Source organism: Geotrypetes seraphini, chromosome 4, assembly GCF_902459505.1.
Source record: "Geotrypetes seraphini chromosome 4, aGeoSer1.1, whole genome shotgun sequence".
Taxonomy (NCBI): Eukaryota; Metazoa; Chordata; class Amphibia; order Gymnophiona; family Dermophiidae; genus Geotrypetes; species Geotrypetes seraphini.
This window is the reverse complement of record NC_047087.1, coordinates 53,320,097-53,344,154: the sequence shown is the minus strand read 5'-3', so window position 1 is coordinate 53,344,154 and position 24,058 is coordinate 53,320,097. Positions and strand designations below refer to the sequence as shown.

Genomic DNA, 24,058 nt, shown 5'->3' with positions numbered 1-24,058 from the left:
TTAGGTGCCTTGATTCCATCAGCATTTCCAGACAGGTAAATTGGTTCACGGGTTTCCTAAAAAAACGTACTTACCAGGTCTACAGCAAAGGGGCCTACTCTCAAGCTTGGTCCAATCCCTGCGGAGTACCTCATATACACGGATGATATAACAATTATTATTCCCATAACCTCATTGAGCCAAGAGACAGAACAATTCATCTCATCCATCCTTACCAAGGTAGAACATTGGACTATGCACTCCAAACTAAACTAAACTAAACTAAATCTTGGGTTTATATACCGCGCCATCTCCACATTTGTGGAGCTCGGCACGGTTTACAAGAATTGGAATGAGAAAGGAACTCCAAGGGAGGGATGGGTGAAGGTCAGAGAGGGGAGAATGTTAGCAGGCTGGGATGTCAGAAGAGGGGAGGAGTGTTAGGTTTTTGAGAAAAGCCAGGTTTTCAGATGTTTACGGAAGGGTTCGAGGGCACTCAGGTTCCTAAGAGGGGAGGCAAGACTGTTCTAGAGCTCGATGAATCTGAAGAGGAGGGAGGTCCCCAGTTTTCCTGGGTGGGAGATGTCTTTTAGTGAGGGGAAGGATAACTTTAGTTTTTGGGTAGGTCTGGTGGTATTAAGATTTGAGGAATTCCAGGAGAGTGGAATTAATGGAGGAAGGATGCCGTGGAGGATCTTGAAAGTTAGGCAGATGCATTTGAAATGAACTCTGGAAATTATCGGGAGCCAATGAAGCTTGGAAAGAAGCGGTGAGACGTGATCGAATTTACTTTTTGCAAAGATAAGCTTGGCCGCGGCATTTTGAATCCATTGGAGTTTGTGAAGGTTTTTCTTCGTTAGGCTTAAAACTGAATCCCGAAAAAAACAAGATTTTCTTGGCAAGTCCCAATAACAAGATCGTGAACACCTTCTTGAGATTAAATGGATCAGATTACCCAATTAATCTCACAACCAAAATCCTTGGCATCACCCTGGACTGAAGCCTGACATTTGAAGATCACACTAATGCTCAAGTCAAAAAATGCTCTCTCACTCTATGGAAACTTCGTACCATTAAACAAGACTTCAACTTCTTTTCCTTTCGACTGCTGGTTCAATCCCTGATCTTAAGTACCTTAGACTACTGTGATATTATATACTTGGGATCTCTCAAGAAAATCAAACGACTGAGAGTCATCCAAAATGCTGCAGTCCGTCTCATTTATGGCCTCAAGAAATCAGATATCAAAAAAACCACAAGCAACCTTAGATATTTTTAATTATAACCCGTTTAAAAACCTCAGCGGTGCAAACTGTGTGTAGATTTCATTCACAGGTTCACTAGCACCAAAATCTTCATTGGTCTATTTTTTTATAATTTTTCATTCTTTAAATTTAATCCAATTTTCAATAACTCTATATTTTATTCCAATACTCATCTCTTTTATGAAGCATAGCAGGGGATCTTCATCCAACATAGGCTATGTTTCGCCCAGGGGGCTTTATCAAGGTATTTTCCCTAACAATAAAAAAATAATAAAAAAGAGATCAATAAATATAACTCGACCATAGCTAGTCTTAAAAAGGTTTTTTTGACTACCCCACAGAAACATAGCTTAAAATCTATTAGGGTAATCTTATTAAATATATTTCAATATACTTAAACTCATAATTTTCTTACAAATACCTTAGTTATGCCGGTTCCATGAATGCTGTACTGTCAGTTTCCACAGCAAACATGGCCGCGACTTTTTTTGGAGAAATTTATACGTCGTGATCTCATTCGAACGTAGCCAATCCAAGCCTCGGGGCAGACACGGAACTATTCAGTTACAAAGTTTAAACTAATGTCATCCATTCCACTTCAGTATTAAGGCCCCGTGGTTTAACAGTATTTAATAGAAAAATCCATGTAAGCCCATATTACAAAAAAACTACACTGGCTGCCTGTAGAAGCAAGGGTCATTTTTAAGTTTGCTTGCCTTTGCTTCAAAACCATGACAGGTTCATCCCCAACCTATCTGTCTCACCAATTTGAATTCCCAGGCATAACTAATACATGCAGTACCTACTTGTTCGCTTTTCCATCCCTAAGGGGCTACAAGAGATACCTCGACAGAACACTATCATTCCAAGCAGACAAATGGAACAAATATTTAACCAACTTCATCTCAAACGCACTTTCGTACCAAACGTTTAGGAAGTCAATAAAAACTTATCTCTTTGACAAATTTCTCTGACCCCACTTCAACCTGATGTACTTCCAAAACACTTCCAGATAAACCTGACTAAACTTAACATGCCAATGTAATTTCGAAAGTTCTCTGTAATATCGCTGTCTGTATACAGTCTCTTCCCTTGTAAACCGCTTAGAACTGTTTGTGGTATGGCAGTATATAAAAATAAAGTTATTATTACTGGATACATGTTGGTGTGCGATTCAAAGTAACCCAGGACAAGAGGACACAACCTAATCAATGATCCTTCCACTAGCGTGTCACATAACTTCAATATATTGACTTTCATCAAAATCAATGTTAGTCTTCTAAATCAAAACAATGTAAAAAAAAAAAAAAGAAATTTTTTTTCCCAAAAACTTATGTAGTTTCAAGTTTATTTTTTTTAAAAATTTATACTGCCTAATCAGACTTCTAGGCGGTGTAAAAAGGATTATACAAAACACATTTAAAGTTAAAACAAGGTAACAAAATTAATAAGGAAGGACATCACTAGGGAGTGTTGTTAATACAACAAGCAGTTGAAACTAGACAAACGCTGACAAAAGGGAAGTGGGATAGAACTACAATAATGAAAGGAGAGAAAACAAAAAAGGGACAAACATGAGGTAGGGAAAGACCATAGTAGATGGGATACATATTGTCCTTATAAGGACAGTTAGGCCTGATTCTGTATAGGACGCCCAGGAGAGGTGTTCTATTCAGAATCGGGCCTACACTAAACCCCGATTCTGTAACCGGCGTCCATGTTACAGACGCTGGTTAGAGAATCGGGTTAGATTAAACATGGCCCGCTACACTTATCGCGGCAAGTGATCTCTCTGCCGCTATAAGTATAGCGGGCCGTGGCCCCCTGTCCGATTGCAGGCAGGAGGGTGCCCAAAACCTCTAGGCGCCTGGGCCAATCAAGCCTTAGACTTAGTGGGGATGGGCGGACCCGCTATGCCTAAGGCCTGATTGGTCCAGGCTTCTAGAGCCTGTGCCAATCAGGCCTTAGGCTTCGGCGGGATGGGCCGGGAAGGGGCGGGCCTGCCGGCTGGACGGGCAAGACCCGTTTGGCCAAAAGAAAAGGTTAGTTTGGTGGGGGGGAGGGTGCGTCTTCGGGCAGGAGGGATTGGGCACCCTCCTGCCAGCGATCAATATTGTCGGGGGGGGGCATCTTCTGGCAGGAGGGTTTGGGCACCCTCCAGCCAGCGATCAGTAGTGTCGGGGAGGGTCATCTTCTGGCAGGAGGGTTTGGGCACCCTCCTGCCAGATTGGTAGTGTCGGGGTGGGAAGGAGATCGGTAGTGTCGGGGGGGGGGCGGTCAGTAGTGTCGGGGGAGAGCATCTTTCGGCATGAGGTTTTAGGCACCCTCCTGCCTGCAATCGGACAGGGGGCCGCGGCCCGCTATACTTATATCGGCAGAGAGATCCCTCGCCGCAATAAGTATAGCGGTCGCGTCTACTTACAATGTAGACCAGCATTTTGTTGGCCTACATTGTAAGCGTTTCTTCCTCTACTAGTGAGATGCGTAGGGCCGCCTAGGTTCGCCTAAGGCCCTTAGGCGAGCTTAGGCGTCTTGCAGGTCTCCCTAGGCTCCCGGAGGCGCCTTCAATATAGGCAGCCTGCCTGGGGAATGTTTTTTTAAAAAACTTGCATCCCGATTGGCTGATTAGACAGCTGTAGGACGCCTACAGCTGCCTAAAATCGGGACGCACTTTGGAGAATCAGGGCCTTATAGTCCATTCGGTAAACAGGAATGCTTTTAGTTTTTGATTTGAATTGGTTTAGAGTTGTTTCTTCTCATAAGTAATTCGGTATAGAGTTCCAGAAGGAGGGTGCGGTAATGGAGAAGATTAGATTGCATGGTATTAATATGTTTTAAAGATGGGATAGTAAGGAGGTTATGTGTGACTAAGCAAAGACTTTTGAGGGGGGTATAAGGAATGAGAAGTTAGCTTTTATTGGTCCATTTCTGACAATGGCCAGTGTTTCGCTGTTAACAAAATACTTTTTCTGAGAGTAGCCCAGACTAAGATAATTAGTACTATAAATTTGTTTTCTTCAGAAACATATTGATCATAATACATGTAGCAAAAAACATCTACCAATCTTCACTTTTTCTCTTGTGAACTATCAGCCCTTTGTAAGAAGATGACCCATCTTAAAACGATGCCTGGCTCTAAACAATCAAAATATTGTTCAACCCTATGAGAAACAAACAAAATAAAATCATGATGCTCTACTGCCACATTTAAACCTTGTAGTTCCATAGTGCCAAATTTAAAAGAGATTTTAAGCTGGATCACCATTTTGTTTACTTGTCACACAGGAATATAAGTTTGCTAGAAAAAAGTGAAGATTCCCAGAAATTGTTTTAAAACAGGCTAATCCAACCTTTTTATATCAAGGGCCACATTTTATATATTGTACTATTAAGAGAGCCAAAACACTCATCACCATATTTTGCCATGTTCTGTCAAACAGTGGCAAAATATGACAGTACATAGTCCCCTCCCTAGCTTTTACCCAGTTCTGCTCTCACTCATGTAACCCTAACAACACACACCCTGTCTCTTTTCCTTCACCTGGCTTCTGTTGACAAATTACAAAAAACGTTGGAATTCTGATTCCCCTCCAAGACTTAGTTCTCTGAAAACTTGAGCCACAAGGTGCTGAATGTTCAGGTTGATCTCGCAGTTTCAAGTCTTCCGAGCCTTTCACACCTCTACAGCTACCATTCAGACATGCAGGGCATTCATTCATTCATACATACGCTCTCTGCTCTCATACACATTCTGACCCTCAACCTCATTCATTCAGGCAGGACATAGACATACATACACACACACACTGAAGTTACTTTGCAACTAATATATGCTCTATATTTGTAATAAGCCTATTCTTACATGCCTTTTCCAAACCATCTCTAGGTGCTGTCTTGTTAATTTAAGAACATAAGAACATAAGAAGTTGCCTCCGCTGAGTCAGACCAGAGGTCCATCCTGCCCAGCGGTCCGCTCTCGCGGCGGCCCATCAGGCCTAATTGCCTGAACAGTGTCCCTGACTAATTTTGTAACTGCCTCTAATCCTCTAATCCTATCCCTATTACCTACCTCTACTCCTATCTGTACCCCTCAATCCCTTTGTCCTCCAGGTACCTGTCCAGACCCTCTTTGAAGCCCTGTAGCGTGCTCCTGCTTATCACATCCTCCGGTAGCGCGTTCCATGTATCCACCACCCTGAGTGAAAAAGAACTTCCTGGCATTTGTTCTAAACCTTTCCCCTTTCAATTTCTCTGAGTGCCCCCTTGTACTTGTGTTTCCCCGTAATTTGAAAAATCTGTCCCTGTCTACTCTTTCTATGCCCTTCATGATCTTGAAGGTTTCTATCATGTCTCCTCTAAGTCTCCTCTTTTCCAGGGAGAAAAGCCCCAGCTTCTTCAGTCTGTCAGTATATGAGAGGTCTTCCATACCCTTTATTAGCTTAGTTGCTCTTTTCTGGACTCTCTCAAGTACCGCCATGTCCTTCTTGAGGTACAGCGACCAGTACTGGACACATTACTCCAGGTGCGGGTGCACCATTGCACGATACAGTAGCAGGATGACTTCCTTTGTCCTGGTCGTGATACCCTTCTTAATGATGCCCAACATTCTGTTTGCCTTCCTTGAGGCTGTGGCGCACTGCGCCAACGCCTTCAATGATGTGTCTACTATCACTTCCAGGTCTCTTTCAAGGTTACTCACCCCTAGCTGTGATCCCCCCATTTTGTAAGTGAACATCGGGTTCTTTTTCCCTACATGCATGACCTTGCATTTCCCTATGTTGAAGCTCATTTGCCACGTTTTGGCCCACTCTTCCAGCGCTGTCAGATCTTTTTGGAGATTTTTGCAGTCCTCCTTGCTTTCAACCCTGCTGTATAATTTGGTGTCATCCGCAAATTTAATAACCTCACATTTTGTTCCTGCTTCCAGGTCGTTAATAAATATATTGAACAGGAGCGGTCCCAGCACCGACCCCTGCGGAACTCCTATTGACTCTGAGGCCTGAACCTGGGACCCAACTTAAACTAGACAATACAAAAAACAACAAATATTACAATGGAGAGAGAGGGCGTAATGGAAGACGTAAGACAAATAGCTGAATTGAAGATGGACTGAGTTCCACTGGCCTGTTGCCTCATCTGAAGCCTTACTTAGTTGGTTCTGTTGTAATCTACCCCTAAGTTTGGCTGACAGAGCTTTGGAAAATTTCACCAGCCTTAGTATTCCGATTACCAGCTTCTTCTAATGTCGTTAGCCATGTCTGATTATAAGAATTTGCATCTGTGTAGGGATACACCCCTGCCACTATACTATACTAGAAAAATAAAGAGCTTAGTCTAAAACCTCCTGCGCTCCAGAATACAAATGAGCAGTGCTGATGCTTCAATACAGCATGAAGTTATATAGTACTTCAGAAGGAAAATACCTGTGACTTTCACTTCTGGCAAGAATGGGTTAACCACAGCAAGAGACCCTGATCAGGGTGACCCAGACTTCCTGGTGTCAGGATTCAGAGAAAAGTTCTAAAATTACATCAAAAGACATTCTTATGGTTTTCCTAACATATAGGACACAATCAATCATCTAATTTTAAGAGACAGTGCCTTATTGAAAAATATATAAAAGGGAAGCTACAGGTTCAAGAGGTAGCTAGCTATCTCTCCCTTGAACTCCTCCGAGTTCTCTCTACTCATCCTATCAGTTAATCTACTGAAACACTTTAGAAGTGCCTGGCCACTTCAGGATCACATTCTGATCCCATCATTCCTAAGGGAGAGAGAGACTTGGCTCACCATTGGGTTGCATAAGACAAGCTCTGTATTTGCTATCAGCTAATAAAACAGGAGCCTAATTGTGAGCTGTAGGGAGTGTATTTACCCAACAAGTCTCTAATTAAGCATTCATTCTAAAGAATTTAATGAACATTTATTTCCAATTTCATTTTAGGTTATATTATTTTCTTGTAAATAAAAACTTCATTATTATTGTATTTAGAACTTGTATTACTTTGTCTATCAGTATATCTGGGAGTGGCTGAACTCAGAATTGCTTGCAAGACATGTGAATTGATAGATTGTGCACATGTAAAGCCAAACAAGGAAAAATGCTTGAGTACCTGAATAAAATTCATTCATGGCTGCCCAAGTCCAGTCCTCGAGATCTACTGGCAGGCCAGGTTTTCAGGATATCCACAATGAATATGCATGAGAGAGATTTGCCTGCACTGCCTTCTTGGTATGCAAATCTCTCTCATGCATGTTCATTGTGGATATCCTGAAAACCTGGCTTGCCAGTAGATCTCGAGGACTGGACTTGGGCAGCCCTGACTGAGCTCCCCTTTGGAGAAGGTACAGAAAATTGTGTAAATAAATGACAAACCTTCAAATGTCTTTCTGCTCTCATATACTGTACTACTTGTAGAACTCTTTCAAGGAATATTATGCTCCACTAAAAAAATCAAAGCCTCCATTAAATGGATATTAAGCAAATAGGTCTGCAGAGCTCAGACATATAAAGATCTATACAGAACTAAACCAAGAACAATTTAAAGGCTGCTATTATAGATCAATGCTGACCTGTCTAAGCGGATGGCACAAAATACCAGCATAATTCATTCTTTTAATCTTATCACCATGCATAATATTAAAAACTGATCGCTGCAATCAAAACACCACAGCCAGAAGCACCCACACAAATAGAACACTCGTTCTTGAGTTTAAAATAAAAAGGCGACTTTGGAGGAAGTTCTAAATCTGTACCTGTGCTAAAACTCGGAGAAGGGCAAAAGTTAAAGCCGACCATAGAAGAAGAGCAGATCTCGCGGCCGGCGAAAATACAACTCCCTGCAGCCACCAGTCCCGCACCAAGAGGCAGGCGTGTCTAATCCTCCCGGAAGGGCCATCCCTCAAACGCTTTTCTCAACTAGAAAGAATTTAAAAAAACAAAAACAAAACAACCAACCAACAACCCAACAAAAAAGAACTCTGGTCATCGACTTACTTTTTCCAATAATTCCGAAGCAGTCAGGCAGCCCACCTCCAACTCTTCCGCCTCATCTTTCTCTTGAACCACCAGCCGACCCCGATCTCCTTTTCCGGGACTAAAACCACCAAAAGGCAAGCCGGTAGGAGCGAAGTTTTGTCTCCTAAACTTCTTCCGACCTTTGCTTTTCCCCATGCCGCTAGATGCGGGCGGCTCCTCGTTCTAGGAAAAGCTGGAGGGCGGGGGATCGCGCCGCGCACGCTCAACTCGACCGAGTAGCCACGTGCAGTTTTGACACGGTAGTACCTCCACCTTCTCTCGCGCACGCGCGTCCCTAAGAGTGCGATGAGCAGCCACAGAACATAGTAACATAGTAACATAGTAGATGACGGCAGATAAAGACCCGAATGGTCCATCCAGTCTGCCCAACCTGATTCAATTTAAAAATTTTTTTTTTTTTTTCTTCTTAGCTATTTCTGGGCGAGAATCCAAAGCTTTACCCGGTACTGTGCTTGGGTTCCAACTGCCGAAATCTCTGTTAAGACTTACTCCAGCCCATCTACACCCTCCCAGCCATTGAAGCCCTCCCCTGCCCATCCTCCTCCAAACGGCCATACACAGACACAGACCGTACAAGTCTGCCCAGTAACTGGCCTAGTTCAATCTTTAATATTATTTTCTGATTCTAAATCTTCTGTGTTCATCCCACGCTTCTTTGAACTCAGTCACAGTTTTACTCTCCACCATTACTTACACTCATTCGGGCACCTATATCTGCTGGAGGTACCTTAAGGAAGGGGAGGGTGTAATTAGCGTTTCCCATTTCATCGGCAGACGTCAGGGGAATACAGTGCCTATAAAAAATATTATAGAAACAGTCCTCAAAACAAAGTACTGTAGTTTAAATAGAAAGAAAAGATAGGAGGTTTACACTTACTTTTGTTCTTCATCCATCCCACTGTTCCATCTCCACCACATCCAACATTTCTCCTTCTCATCTCTCTCTTACCCATGCATCTTATACCTTGCACCTCTCCCGCCACCATGTCCAACATTTCTTTCTCCCTCCCTATGCCCAACAATTCACCTTTCTTCATTTCCCTATGTGCACTGTCTCTCTTTCCCTCTCGCTCAGACACCCATGCCCAACAATTCTCCCTTTCTATTCCCTTTCCCATCTCAGCATCTCTTTCCCTCACTCCCTCCATTGTTCCATCCTATGCCCCAAGTTCATGCTCCCTCCCTCCTTTCTTCCTTCCATCCTTTGTCCGAAGTTTGTGCCCCAATGTGACCCTGCTTCTCCCTTCCCATGCCATCGCGCCCCCCTCTTCCTCCCTTCCATGTCCCAATGCGCCCTTCGTTTTTCCCTCAGTTCTGCATCCCAAATTTGTGCCTCCCATTGGTGTTTAGCTCCTGTGGCTGTCTTCCTCCTCCCATCGCAGTTCTCTTTGCAAAGCCGCAGCTGCAGTCCCTCCACTCGGCTGACACAGCAGCCTGACCCTTTGTGTCTCCTGTGACCATGGCTTCACAAACAGAAGTGCCACTGGGAGGAGAGAGCTAGCCAGAGGAAGTAAACACCCACGGGAGGCATGGTCAGGCTGTCGTGTCAGATGCGAGTTGAAACTTTGCAAAGAGAACTGTGATGGGAGGAGGGAGCTGGCCAGAGGTAAACATCCGCGGGAGGCACGAATTTGGGACGCAGAATGGAAGGTAAAATGACCAGGGTTGCATTTGGACAGGAAGGGAGGAAGAAGGGGCACGTTGACACACGAAGGGAGAGATAGGACCCCGGTTCGTAAGTACAAGTCTGACGTTAAGTAAGACATTCTTAAATCTGCCTGTATTCTCAAAACTTTAACATGGTCACTAAATCAGGTACATAGAAGGGGCCTTAAGGAACCTGGGCTAATCAGAGCCTTAGGCCCCACCCCAACGCATTCCAGGATGCACCGGGGAGGGGAAGGCCCTCCATTTTGAAGAAGTAGGTCTGCTGGCCGATGGAGTAGGCATCCCTCCGGCTGTCCTTCGTAAAAAAGGTAAAGGGGAGCAAGGGGGTCATCAGAGGTACGATACGTGTAGATGGACAGTAAGAGAGAGAGACATATTGTCAATAGGAGTGGAGGAAAGAGGAAGAAAAGTTGGACTCATGGAAGGACACAGAGAGAGAGAGAGATGTTGGTTGGGGAAGGGAATGGGGTCCGGAGGAGAAGAAATGTGCAGGAGGCAGAAAAAAAGAAATATTGGAAATGCAACCAGAGACTCATGATATCACCAGACAAAGGTAGGAAAAATAATTTTCTTTTCAATTTAGTGATCAAAATGTGTCAGTTTTGTGAATTTACATCTGCTGACTATATTTTGCTCTATATTTGTTTATTTTTCTATAGTTGTTACTGATTGCATATTTTAAAGTCATATGCCTTGACCTCTTTGAAAACCCCCCCCGAATAAAAATGATAATTAACATTTTCTGTGTGTACAGTGTGCTTTGTTTTTTAAAATTTTGTGGTTACCATTATGTAATAAGATTATATTGTGTGTATATGAAAAATGGATGGAAGAAATTGCATTACAATTAGTACTATTATTATGGGGGATAGGGTCAGAGGCAAATCTGGGGCGGAGCTTGGGCGGGGTACTCAGTTGGTATTTGCTAGGCTTAAGGGGTACTTGGCTTGAAGAATTTGAGAAACACTGATATAGATTATCTGCTCTAGCCCAATTCTTCATCAGATACCAGCTCTATGGCACAAAGATCTAGTAGCCTTTCACCGTTATCCGGAGAATCTATAAAGAGATCTGGAAAGGAGGGCATAAAACTCAATTTTGTAACCTTCTTGAACAACTAGGAAAAAAAACTAGGCACCTATTTGAGCCCAGACTGACCAAAAGACAACCTGTCCTTGTTCTAGTGTCATTGTGCTTTCTTGGAGGTTTGGGAAAAAAATCCCAAACCTGCTGAACCTCTGCCGTGACCCCCCGAAAGGACCTCTGCGTCGCTTGGCCTCCTGCATAAGGACGGAATCTTCAAAAGCTCCAAAATTCCCACATCCCGCACACTGAGTTATCCAGGGTTTGCTGTTCAGCAAGGCCTTAGGACGGCAGTCCATAACACTGGCTATCATGTCATCCAGACCCTTGCCAAATAGCATCTGCACTTGAAGGGGAAGCCTACTCACAATGGATTTAGATGCTGAATCTCCTGTCCATTTTCTGATCCAGAGCATCTGCCAGGCAGAGATAGCATAGGCTGATTCCTTGCATAAAACTCAGATGATATACAGAGCGTAGATAGGAACATTTGGGGAACTTCATCATCTTCAGAGGCTGGGATTTGAGACAGACAGGTGTGGCAAGCATCTGCCACAGAGGAAGCTGCAGCTGCTGCCTTAATCCCTAGGACCAAAGCTTAAAATTGCTGCTTGAGGACCATATCTGCTTTACATAGAAACATAGAAACATAGAGTCCTGAGTATCCATTAACATCACACTTCCTTCACTAGGCAAGGAGGTTCGTTTGGTGATCTGCACCACCAACGAATCCACATTTGGCTGAACAAACAGCTGCTGAAAATCCAGAGCTTGGCCATAGTTTTAGCCACTCGCAGGGACTCTTCTGGTGTCTAGTTCCTGTAAACCCTGCAGGGTGACTTCATTCAGTCACACGCCGGTGTAATTTTGGTCTGTGGCCACTGGAGACACTGCAGAGTCCCGTCCTAAGGCTCTGGTGCTGGCTACACATGTAGCCGAGTGCCGTCCCACTAAATGATCACATACATACATATTAACACATACGTTGAGCGCAGCACAGAGCACTCATCGATGTTGTACATGCTTACACATGACATGCACGTACGCGCTTGTTTATCGTGACGGTGCTCGTCTTGCGAGTCTTTGCTGGAGTGTTTTGCTCATCTTGCAAAACACTCACTAATCACGTTACTCACAAACCGAGGTTTGACTGTACTTGAAAATAATAAAATTGCAGAGTAGAGCAGAAACAATTCTGAGCAACTTGCTTGCAGAAAATAATTGAGTGGGCAGAAGCAGTTTTCTGGGAAGGAGGTGGAGATCAAAAGATGATTGACAACAGAGTTCAGATGCAGATCCACTACACACATTGTACAGAACGGAATATTCTAGATAGATAAAGCAGAGGGAGTAAGGAAGGGAAAGGGAGATGCTGGACATGGGAGTTAGGGAAGAAAAGGTAATTTGACCATTTATTTTTTTCATCAAAACAGGACATCTATTTTCAGTCCCGCCTCCAATCACGCCCTAGCCCTGCCCAGCCCAGCCCCCAATTTCTCTTTTTTTGTTAGAATTCTTTATTGATTTTCAAACGTTAATAGTGCAATACAAATAATTAAAGCATAAACACTAGAGAAAACGCACTTTAAATACATAAACAATTCAAAATACAATAATTTCCTCCCCCTCCCCCCATAATTAAAACAAGAATTACATTCCATTCATTTTTCATGTACACACAATATCTTATTAATTCATAATGGTAAACATAAAAATTTTAAAAAATACAAAGCACACTGTATGCAGAGGATGTTAATTATCATTTACGAGTTTCAGGTTTTTTTCAAAGATGTCAAGGCAGATGACTTTAAAATATGCAATGTCACCTCAATAACTATAGAAAAAAAGACAAATAAAGTGCAAAATATAGACAGCAGATATAAATTCTCAAAACGGACACATTTTGATCACTAAATTGAAAATAAAATCATCTGTCCTACCTTTGTTGTCTGGTGGTTTCATTAACTCTGGTTGCACTTCCTTCTGACTGTGCATCCAATCTTTCTTTCTTTCACATGCAACATTTCTTTCACAATCCAGCCCTATTGGGTCCAGGTCTCTCTCTCTTTTCCCTCTGTTACCCTCCACAGATCCAATGTTGGTTCTCCTTTACACCTTTGTTGCAGGTCTCCCACTCTCTCCTTCCTCTGTTATGATCTTTCATCTTCCTGTTCTTCCTCAGGGTTTCTCCCCCTCTGTGTGAACCTCCCATAGTCCTGTATCTGCCTCCTGTCTTCCCCCTTTGGTCCAGGCCTTTCTCTCTCTAGTCTTTCTAATCTGCTTACAACCCCCCCCCCTTTCTCTGCCTCTTTCTCTCCTTCCTCCTTCCTATGTCCCCCTCACTGCCTTCCAGCCTTTGTCCCGCCCCTCCCCTGAAGCTAGCCAGCCTACCTCCCTCCCTCCCTGCCGCACCAAAGCCAGCCAGCCTGCCTATCTGCCTCCCTCCTTCCAAAGCCTGGCCTACCGCCAATTCTTCTGCTCCCCCCACCTGGTCTGCCGCCCACTGCTGCTTCCTGCCCATCGCCGCAAGGAAAGGAAGGGCCAGGCGCTGTCCCAGAAGCCTTCTCCCCGATGTCAATTCTGACGTCAGAGAGGAATTTCCGGGCCAGCTAACATCCTCTCTGATGTCAGAACTGATGTCGGGGAGAAGGCTTCTGGGACCTTCCTTTCTTGCGGTTGTTGCTGTGGTGGGTGGGGAAGCAGGGAGAGAGCCCATTCTCTGCGATCGCCTGTCCTGTTGTCCCCACACACTGCTTTGGGATGCCGTCTCTGAAAATGGGATATTTTGGCGTCCCAAAGCGGTGCATGGGGACAACGGGACAGGGGATCTGAAAACGGGACATATGGTCACCTTAAGGAAAGGGGATATGATAGACACTTTCAAGGTGGGGGGTAGGGAAGAAACTTGAATATGCTGGCCAGCTAGGAGAGCGGGGAGGGAAGGGGATTTATGGAACATCTGGGAAGGGATAAGGAAAGGAAGGGGGATTAAGGTGATGGCATCTGGATTGGGAAGGAGTTATGTGAATAGTTGGAACTGAAAGGAAAGGGTTTAAGTGGACATGAAAGGTAGAATATGAGATGCTGAACACCTTGGGAGAGGAGAGGAGGGAAGGTGAGAGGTTGGGCCCGGGAAGGGACTAGTGAAGTGGAGATGAGGGTGCACTAGGAAAGAGGAGATACTGGACAGGAGGGGGGTGGAGATTTTGGGAAAAGCCCTTCAGCCGGCCTAGGGTGGGAACAAATAGCCTTCATATTGTAATAAGAGTTATAAGACTGCAGACTCGAATCTCACAGTAGAAAAGTCGCGGTCACCGACTCCCAAGATCTGCATCCTGACCGGCAGAATCATACCAACCAATCAGAAAGAAAATAGGATGGCCAACCATAAACTGGGCGTTTTCTTTTTTTTTTATTTTTAAATAAATCTTTATTGATTTTAAAGCAGTAACAGTTCAATGCATATGAATCTAAACGTATAACAAATCAAGAAAAGCACTGGGCGTTTTCTGGCCAGGCAGGAAGTCAAGTAAGGGCAAATGAGTCTTACTCATTTGCTAGCAGTTAACCAATCAGAAGGCAACATTGTAGTGACTGACACACAAAGGAAGCTATTCATTAGATAAACGGAGAAGAAAAAAATAATATCAGCCAATCAGAAGTGAGGGCAGATTACCCAACCAGATATGTCTTTGGTGGCCAATGTAGAGCTGACTTACATTCTTGTGTTCAGGAACTGGTTCGTGTTTGCATTTTTCCTGGCAGGAAATCAGTTTTGCTAAGAAAATTGTATTTTTCAGCTTGCTGCGTATGGAAGTTGTAGAAGAACAGGCATGAATTCGTTGGAACAAGCCGAAGGTAATTAAAAAGCAAAAAAAAAACCAATATTTGGACGGGGAATTTATGTTGTCTGATTTGATCATGGTGTGTGTACAGGGGAATGCTGCGGAATGAGTCTCTTTTACAAGTACTTTAAGGAACCTGTGGGTTTCTTTCACAAGCCCAGAAGAACGCAGACAAAGGCAATACACAGTAAGCGTCAGGGCCTGCAACTAGGTAATTTTTTTTTTTTTTAATCAAAATCATGTCCTTTGCCTTTAGGAAAAAAGGCTGTAATAAACCAGCCTCTGAACATATGTTTCTAATGCAAATAGAATAAAAGGTTAAATGATAAAATAACCAAGATTAGTCAGACGCGTGCTTAGTAAGCCTTTTGTATTTCTAATGGAAAATTAACAGGCTGTTTTCCCTTTCCCAATTTCGGCCATTGTAAGTGTTGTGCTGCTTCTTCAGATAGAATGACCCTTCCTATGGCATATAAGTGGGTGCTTACACTCTTATATAAACTATGAGAGGAAACGGCAAGAAATCTGTTATAATATTAGGTACTGGTGAATAACAATATTTGTCAGTTTAAGAGGAGGGAGGATATATTTAAATCCTGAGACCTCTTCTATAATTTGTATCAGTGGGGAAGTAATTTTATTATAGGACAAATGGATTGCGATCCTATCGCAGAATGTGGGAAATACTTTATTATTATACTAGTCTTTAAGCTCGTTACATTAACGGATGCTAGAATAGATGTGTGTGTCTGTCTTTCTTTCTCTCTCTCCCCTTGACCGCTGTCTGTCTATGTTTATTTGTTTCTCTCTCCTTGGACGCTGGCTGTCTCTCCTTAGACGCTGGCTTTCTGTCTTCCTTTTTGTCTGTCTCTCTGGCCCCCTGTGTGTCATTCTTCGTGTCTGTGTCCTTGTGTCATTCCCCCCCTCCCCCCAGAGCAAAGCTGTCTGCCCCCAGCATACCCCTTCCCCCAAAGTAGCCCCCTTTCCCTCTCCCTGACTGTCTTTCCATGGCCCCCTTATGTCTCCCCCCCCCCCGAGCAAAGCTGTCTGCCCCCCAGCACACCTCTCCAACAAAAGCAGCCCCCTGTACCTGCAGCACGGCATGACACCCTTCAGCCAATCGTGAGTGCTCAGAGCGCGAGAGAGAGCGGGGCCTGGGTGTATTGGGCACGGCGGGGGAGGCCCCAGCTGCAGCTTCTTTGGCGTCGGTGAGGAAGGAGAGGTTGGCCCGACTCTCTGCAGGGGCTTTGGGGACTGTCTTCTGCGGCTCGAAGCCCTCCTCCCGGCAGCCACTTCCAGTAGTGCTCCGCACTGCCTTCCTCCCGCCGCCCAGATGTCTGTATGTCTGGGTTTTTTTATTTGTCTCTCCTTGGACGCTGTCTGTTGGTCATTCTTTGTGTCTGTGTCTCTCCCTGGTCCTATGTCTGTCCGTCTTTCTTTCTTTCTGTCTGTCTATCTCCCTGGCCCCCCTGCTTGCCAAAGCAGCCCCCTTTCCCCCCTGTTCTGCAATGCCTACCTGCTCCGTGGCCCCCTTCTGTCCCTCCCCCACCTGATTTCTGTCTGCCCCCAGCACACCCCTCCCCCAAAGCAGCCCCCTTTCCCTCTCCCCCTGTTCTGCAATGCCTACCTGCTCCGTGGCCCCCTTCTGTTCCTCCCCCACCTGATTGCTGTCTGCCCCCAGCACACCCCTCCCCCCAAAGTAGCCCCCTTTCCCTCTCCCCCTGTTCTGCAATGCCTACCTGCTCCGTGGCCCCCTTCTGTTCCTCCCCCACCTGATTGCTGTCTGCCCCCAGCACACCCCTCCCCCTAAAGCAGCCCCCTTTCCCTCTCCCCCTGTTCTGCAAAGCCTACCTGCTCCGTGGCCCCTTTCTGTTCTCCCCCCATGATTGCTGTCTGCACTCAGCCAACCCTCCCACCAAAACAGCCCCCTTTCCTGCCTGCTCCATGGCCCTTCTTTTTCCTCTTCCCCTCCTGTTCTTCCCCTCCCTCCATCCATGGTTCCTGCTGCCGCTCCTGTTTAAAGCGGCCTGCTGAGGTTCACGGCCGGCTGTAGCGAACCTCGCAGGCCACTGTCCACCTCAGTAGCATGTTCCCTCTGACGCAATCACATCAGAGGGAACGTGCTACGATGTGGAGAGCGGCCTGCGAGGTTCGCTTCAGCCGGCCGTGAACCTCAGCAGGCCGCTTTGAACAGTAGTGGCAGCAGTTGGTGCGAGAGGGGGGGGAGTCAGTGATGTGCAGGCCGCTGTGAACAGGAGCAGCAGCGGCGGCAGGACTATGAGCCCTCCTCCCGCCATCCGCCGCCAGCGGATCCTCCATATCGCCCAATGCGCCAAACTAGCGCATGCGTCTCAAGCCGCAGCCACGGACAGACGCAGCACACATCAGGTCCCCACATCCTCCTAAGTGCGCATGCGCGCTTAGAGGATTATTATTATAGACAAGATAACAGCTTTTGTAAATGTATTTTTAGGAGTGAGGGCTGATCTTATTTTCAGGAAGCTTGATATTAATGCTTTGAAACTTAAAACCCAAATATTTCCGAAACTATTTCTAGTATGGGTGACATCAACAAAATCATTAAGGCCTCCTGCATTATTGGTTCTGGTCCTTCAAGAGATTATAACACTTTTATGAGACAAAAAAGAAGGTTCAGCTGTAATTGATCTAAATATTGAATTAATACAGCATCAAAACATGGAATCATATAAATATTTATAACTATGCTATTTATCTACAGTGCTGAATTACCTTTTTATTTGGATGCAGTTTATGCCTTTTCATTGGTTGTACAAGGCAATTTACACTTGGGTACAATCAGTATTTTTGCTTATTCCCAGATTGTTTACAATCTGAGGCAATGGAAGGTGAAATGATTTGCCCAAAGTCGCAAGGTTCCCAGATTTCAGATTGCTGCTCTATTAGACTTATTTGTTGGACTGTTTTTGGAAAAACAGCTCCCACAGATTCACCAACCTGTCCAGTGATGGACAGTATTGTATAGTAACTTAGTAAATGTAATTTCCAGCACAATAGGTTAGACATTTTAGGCCAGGGGTGTCAAACAATCATATTAAGGGGCCAAAATCTAAAACACAGGCTAAGTCGCGGGCCAGACTCGGCCCAGTCTCTGCCCCAGACCCCGCCCCATGATAGAATTCTATTGTTTTAACGGTTCCTCCCTTCTATTTCTTTTTACATATTCATTTAGATATCATTTACATAGATGGTGCTCCTATCTGTAAAGTTAGGAATTTCTATGAAATATTCTACATGCTTCTCTCCTCTCCACTCCTTCCTGCCCTCCTTAGGCCTCCCTACTCTCTTCTTACCCCTTCCTCTGTAATGTCGCCTAGAGCTTGTATAGGTATGTGCGATGCACAAATGGAAGAAATAAATAAGAGTATTAATTATAACACCATTTTTTCCATTCATTTTTCATATATACACACAATATAATCTTATTAACAACCCATAATGATTAACCACAAATTAAACTACACAAAGCACACTATATGCTTCTCAACATTCATTCCTACCAGAACATAGATAACCCCTATGAAAATACAGGACCAAAAACTAAAATGACTAATATATACAAACGAAACCCTAAGATTCAAGACTGCATACAGTACAACCCCAGAGAAAAAGAAACAAATACATTTCTTCCTGAACAGTGCAAAATATAGACAGCAGATATAAATTCTCAAAATTGACAATTCAATCACTAAATTGAAAATAAAATCATTCCTCCTACCTTTGTTGTCTGGTGATTTTTGGTTTGCAAACCTTTTCCCACTCTGGCTGCACTTCATTCTGTCTGTGCTCTTAACTGTGTATCCAGGGCCACCTTATCCATTTGCTGGTTTTCTCTCCTTCACTTTCTGCCATCTTTAGCATTAACTTTTAACATTCCAACTTTCTTCCATTTTTCTGCTTTCTTCTCAAAATCTATCTACTTTTCCATGCCTTGCCTTCCCTTCCCATCTATCCATCTTTCTTCTCCCCTATTCCCATCTATCCATAAGAAGCATTTCTTCTTATCTCTTCCCTTTCGCATCCATTGATGTGCACCATCTCCTCCCTCTGTCTCCCCTACCCCCTTCATCTCTGTTCACCACATCTCATCCCTCTCCCATGGTCAGACAACTCTGTCTTCCTCCTTACCTCTCATTCCCTCCTTTCCTTTATTCTATGTCCCAAGTTCATGCCCCCTCCCTCCATTCTATGAACCGGAAGCCTTCTCTCTGATGTTGCAACATCAAAGGGAATGCTTCCGGATGAGGTGTGAGGAGCACCCGCTCGCGGCTTTGTGCACACTGCGGAAATGAGGAGGAGGGAGCCAGCCAGAAGATAAAAACACCCGATGGTGGCAATGAAAATGCCACATCGGGCCAAATAAAATAATAATAATAACTTTATTCTTCTATACCGCCACAATCTTGCGACTTCTAGGCGGTTTACAATCAAGAGTGCTGGACATTCAGCGAAATACAATAAGTAGATATTCAGAGGAAATACAGAGATCAGAGACCTCAGGAGGCAATAGTATAGAAATACAATTTGCTGAGCGAAAATGTAATATGTACATTTTAGTAGGTAATATCCGACAGGACCTGTTGGGGATAAATAGCCAGATTCGGCCCACGGGTCTTGTTTGACACCTATGTTCTAGACACAGGGGTAGTGTCCCCATGGCCATGTGCCATCTGCAGAAGGAATCCGCTCCAGATTATTTTTCTGTAGTTCTATGGTACTTCACTGTGTTCTCCAGCTCCACACACAGTTTTTCTTTTCTGCCTGTATGCCTGTAGGAGTGTTTGTTCTACTCTCCGCAATTTATTATTTTATTTGGTGTATTTTTTTGTCCCTTTTTTGGGGGGTTTCTGGTGCTCGTAGTGATTATTCAGCTCTGCCTGCATTAAGCTATCACAGACTTCAGTCTGCAGCTGACAGGCCAATCCCTGGTGGTACCTGTTGTCAGCCTCAGCATTTTCGGTTGGCTTAACCAATGTCAGCAGAGGCCTATGGGACATTATATCAATCTGACTCTGGAATGTTGATGCAGATAGACCCTAAATGCTCCTGCACAGAATTCACATCCATTAAGTCTCTCTCTCTCTTGCTATTTCTATCTAACATCAACCCCCTCCCCTCCTTTTCTCTCTACCTTTGTCCTCACAGCACTTATTCAGGAAGCTGTCTTTTCCCTCTCATTCACAAGAGCACCGAACCTATGGATGATCCCATGGTTCTGTGTTTAAGTCTGCAGCTTTGCTGGATCTTATTTCTGAATCTTTGCAGGAATTGAATTTAGTCAGTCAGCTCTGTTCACTTCTTCCTGGCTTTATGGTGTGCGCTCGCAGTCTTCCACCTTTCCCTGGCACCCTTATATGAGCATTCTGATTTCAGAGCAATTTGATTCTTGGGAAGGTGCTCTTAAGATAGCGAGAGCCATGACTTGCTTGTATCCTCTGGCACAGGAGTGCCAGCATCTTCCGCCTAGGGTGGATTCTTTGATTGCACAGGTGACTTAAGCGCACCTCTCTACCCAGTGAAGGTGGTGTGGTGCTTAAAGATATGTAGGACCGCCATGTGGATGTGGTCCAAAGGAGACCTTTTGATGCAGCTGCTTTAGGCATAAAGACTACTTCAGCGGTGTTCTTTGTAACACGCAGAGGTCTCTTTCGCCTGCGCACACTGGAGAGTAAGGCAGTGGATCCTCCTCATCTTCTTTTGGCTGGGTCAGATTATGTTGCTGATGCATTGCATGACCTTATGTGGGTTTTGGCAAAGGTGTCGGTGTACTCAGTTTCTGTCCGCAGATGCTCTGGATCAGGCAATGGACTGGTGATTCCAATTCTAAGGCTAGACTTCCCTTTAAGGTGCAGTTAATTGTTTGGCAAGGACCTGGCCAAACAATTAACTGCACCTTACTCATGAATTTGCCCAAAGACCCTGCCTTAGAGCAGACCCAGGATTCTTTTCGCTCTAATTTTTGTGGCTCCTTGTGATCCTGACCATATGCAAGTGTCGCATCATAGAGATTTTCCAGGGCCCAGGTATGACGGCTATGGGCAGTCTCGGCCTTGCACCTTCTGCCAAAAAGGCACAATGACCCCAGGCCGAGGGATGCCTCCCTTTAGATAGGGGACAGACTCTTGGTTTTCCTGTCCGTGTGGGTTTGCATTTCTTCCGACCAGTAGGTCTTGGATATTATTTGGTCAGGCTACAACCTGGAATTGCCCAATCTCTGACAGACTGGTTTGTGGATTCTCCTGTGGAGTGGCTGGACAAGGCGCTCAAGGTTCAAACCACTGTTCAATGCTTTATCCCAGGACAAGCAGGCAGGTATTCTTGCATATGGGTGACATCATCGACGGAGCCCGAATACGGACGCTTCATAAGCAGACTTGCTTGAAAGAAACTTGAAGTTTCAAGTTCGCCCGCACCGCACTATGCACGAGTGCCTTCACGCCAAGCAAGGGCGTGTCTCCTCAGTTCTCAGTTTTCCCGCGAGCCGAAAAGTCCGTCGTTGACTCTCTGCGTTTAACTATCGTTCACTTTTTGCCTTCTCTCAACCGCGGTTGGTGTTTTTTCTTCACGAATCGCTGTTTTATTTTGTTTGTTTTATTTTAGTTCAAAAATAAAAACAATTTTTGTCTTCCGTTCGTTTTCCGGGACGGGCTGCTTGGCCGCAGCCCGCGAGCTTCGACTTTGCGGTGGCTATTTTTCTGCCTATGTCCTGGCCTGCTACAGGCTTTAAGAGGTGTAGCAGGTGTTAGCGCGTGATCTCTCTCATGGACCCTCGCAGGCGCTGCCTCAAGTGCCTTGGGCCGAAACATCATCCTAGGTCGTGCCTGCCTTGCCAAACACTTGCTTTCAAGCGTCGTTGCATTCTGGTGGACAAGCTTTCGAGATGGAATCTCCTACTGATCCCTTGACTTCGAAGGCGTCTTCGGCCTCGATTTCCATTGAGGCTCCTTCTGCACCTACTGCTTCCACCTCGAGCCTCATCAGACCTTCATCGTTTGCAGCAGCTCTTGCTTCGATGTCATCTGCTGTATCTTCCTCTGTTTCCTCAGGTCAGATAGCTCAGCAGTCGGTTCCACCGGTGGTGATTAAAGTGTCCAAGACTACTAAGTCGAAGCACACTCGCACTACCTCGAAGGAACCTCCAGCCAAGGCAGGTGGTCCGGTTTCAGACGCGGATCCATCCTTGCCGGCTTCTTTCCAGACCATGTTAGAGAAGCAGTTTATTCAGTTCCTTACTAACATGGGACCTAAACTGCTTCCTCTTATCCAGCCTGGGCATTCAGCAGACTCCCGCGAGGTCGAGCCACTTCCTATGCCCCAGTCTGAGCTTCCACACTCTTTGCAGGGAGCAGAGTCTCTGCGAGTGTCTGGTCTGCCATCCAAGCATGAAAAGCAAGGAGAAGATTCTTTGCGAGTGCATCAACAAGAATCCTCTAAGCAAGGAGCAGTCTTTGAGAGTGCATCGAGGTTCCTCCACCAAGCCACTGGAACTTCAATCTACAGTCTCTAGTCCTATTCATACATCGGCATCGGCTGCATACGTCTCTGAGGCGAAATCTCCTTGATCCTCGAGATCTGGTTCCAGACACAGTTCTCGCCACCATTCGAGGCCTTCATCGAGGCATTCTTCCAGGCATCGTTCTTCTCAGGATAAACCATCTTCCTCAAAGCCTCGATCTACTCCAACCTCGACCAGACCACCGACTCCTCATTCGAGGTCTCCGATGCCAGACCTCGAAGATATTCCGGTCTCGATTGCCTCGTCCAAGTCACCAGGTTCCTTTGTATTATGTCAACAAACGGGGATTGACAGGGTCTGCTTCCCTTTGTCAAGAAGCTCTGGAAGTTTGGGACTAGGCAATCCGCCACAACACCTTCCTCAAAGCTGTCTACATTCAAGGGGCGAAGAATTGCTTGGCGGAAAACTTGAGTCGTCTTCTGCAACCTCACGAATGGACTCTCCATTTCTTGCCTCTTCATCACATTTTTTCACAGTGGGGAACGCCACAGATAGACCTCTTTGCAGCTCCCCACAGCTACAAACTGGCTCAGTTCTGCTCCAGGATATACTCTCCTCACTGCCTCGAGGCAGATGCTTTTCTTCTGGAATAGACAAATCTTTTCCTGTACGCATTTCCTCCATTCCCTCTCATTCTCAAGACTCTTGGTCAAGTTGAAGACCGATCTTGCCACCATGATTCTAATCGCTCCTCGGTGGCCGAGACAACCCTGGTACTCCCTTCTGCTTCAACTCAGCAGCAGGGAGCCATACCTTCTACCAGTTTTTCCTTCTCTGCTTATACAGAGTTAGGGATCTCTACTTCATCCCAACCTGCAGTCTCTATACCTGACAGCTTGGTACCTCTCAACATAACCCCTCTTCAGTTTTCTCAATCTGTAAGACGTTTTAGAAGCTTCTAGAAAGCTTACTACTAGACAATGCTATCGCCAAAAATGGACTAGATTTTCTACATGGTGTTTTGCTCATCATAAGGAGCCTCAGCATTCCTCCTTATCTTCTGTTTTGGACTATTTTTCGCACTTATCCAATTCTGGCCTCAAGTCTACATCCATACGAGTCCATCTCAGAGCAATTGCGGCTTTTCATCAGCCTATTGAAGGGAAACCCCTCTCTGCTTATCTGGTGGTTTCCAGATTCATGAAAGGACTTTTCAATGTCAAACCTCCTCTCAAACCGCCTCCTGTGGTTTGGGACCTCAATGTTGTCCTTACTCAACTCATGAAGCCTACATTTGAACCAATTGATTAGGCTCATCTGAAGTATCTCACTTGGAAAGTGGTGTTTCTCATTGCCCTCACTTCTGCTCGACGAGTCAGTGAGCTGCAAGCTTTAGTAACTGACCCACCACCGTTCACGGTGTTCCATCATGGCAAAGTAGTTCTTCGTACTCATCCGAAATTCCTACCTAAAGTGGTCTCAGAATTTCACCTCAAACAATCCATCGTACTTCCAGTGTTTTTTTCCAAAGCCTCATTCTCACCCTAGAAAATCAGCTCTTCATACTCTGGACTGTAAACATGCTTTGGCCTTCTACTTGGAACGCACCAAACCACACAGAACTGCTCCTCAACTTTTTGTTTCCTTCGACCCAAATAAGTTGGGACATTCTATTTCTAAGCGT

At 45.0% G+C, this 24,058-nt stretch overlaps 2 protein-coding genes across 3 annotated transcripts in view; one reads left to right on the top strand and one right to left on the bottom strand.

Moving 5' to 3' along the window:
* The window catches only part of LOC117359260 (HEAT repeat-containing protein 3-like), a 37,560-nt gene extending 29,092 nt beyond the window's left edge, over window positions 1-8,468 (bottom strand). The window contains exon 1 of the mRNA XM_033941713.1: window positions 8,242-8,468. Within this exon, the coding sequence (XP_033797604.1) occupies window positions 8,242-8,418 (177 nt within the window). The 5' untranslated portion in view covers window positions 8,419-8,468. The remainder of the gene's footprint in view (window positions 1-8,241) is intronic.
* A 6,217-nt stretch (window positions 8,469-14,685) lies between these two features.
* CNEP1R1 (CTD nuclear envelope phosphatase 1 regulatory subunit 1) overlaps window positions 14,686-24,058 on the top strand; it is a 28,192-nt gene continuing 18,819 nt past the window's right edge. Inside the window, exon 1 of one of the 2 annotated variants that reach the window (XM_033942783.1) lies at window positions 14,686-14,892. In XM_033942783.1, the coding sequence (XP_033798674.1) occupies window positions 14,868-14,892 (25 nt within the window). In that variant the 5' untranslated portion in view covers window positions 14,686-14,867. The remainder of the gene's footprint in view (window positions 14,893-24,058) is intronic. The other variant, XM_033942782.1, reaches the window with a different exon arrangement.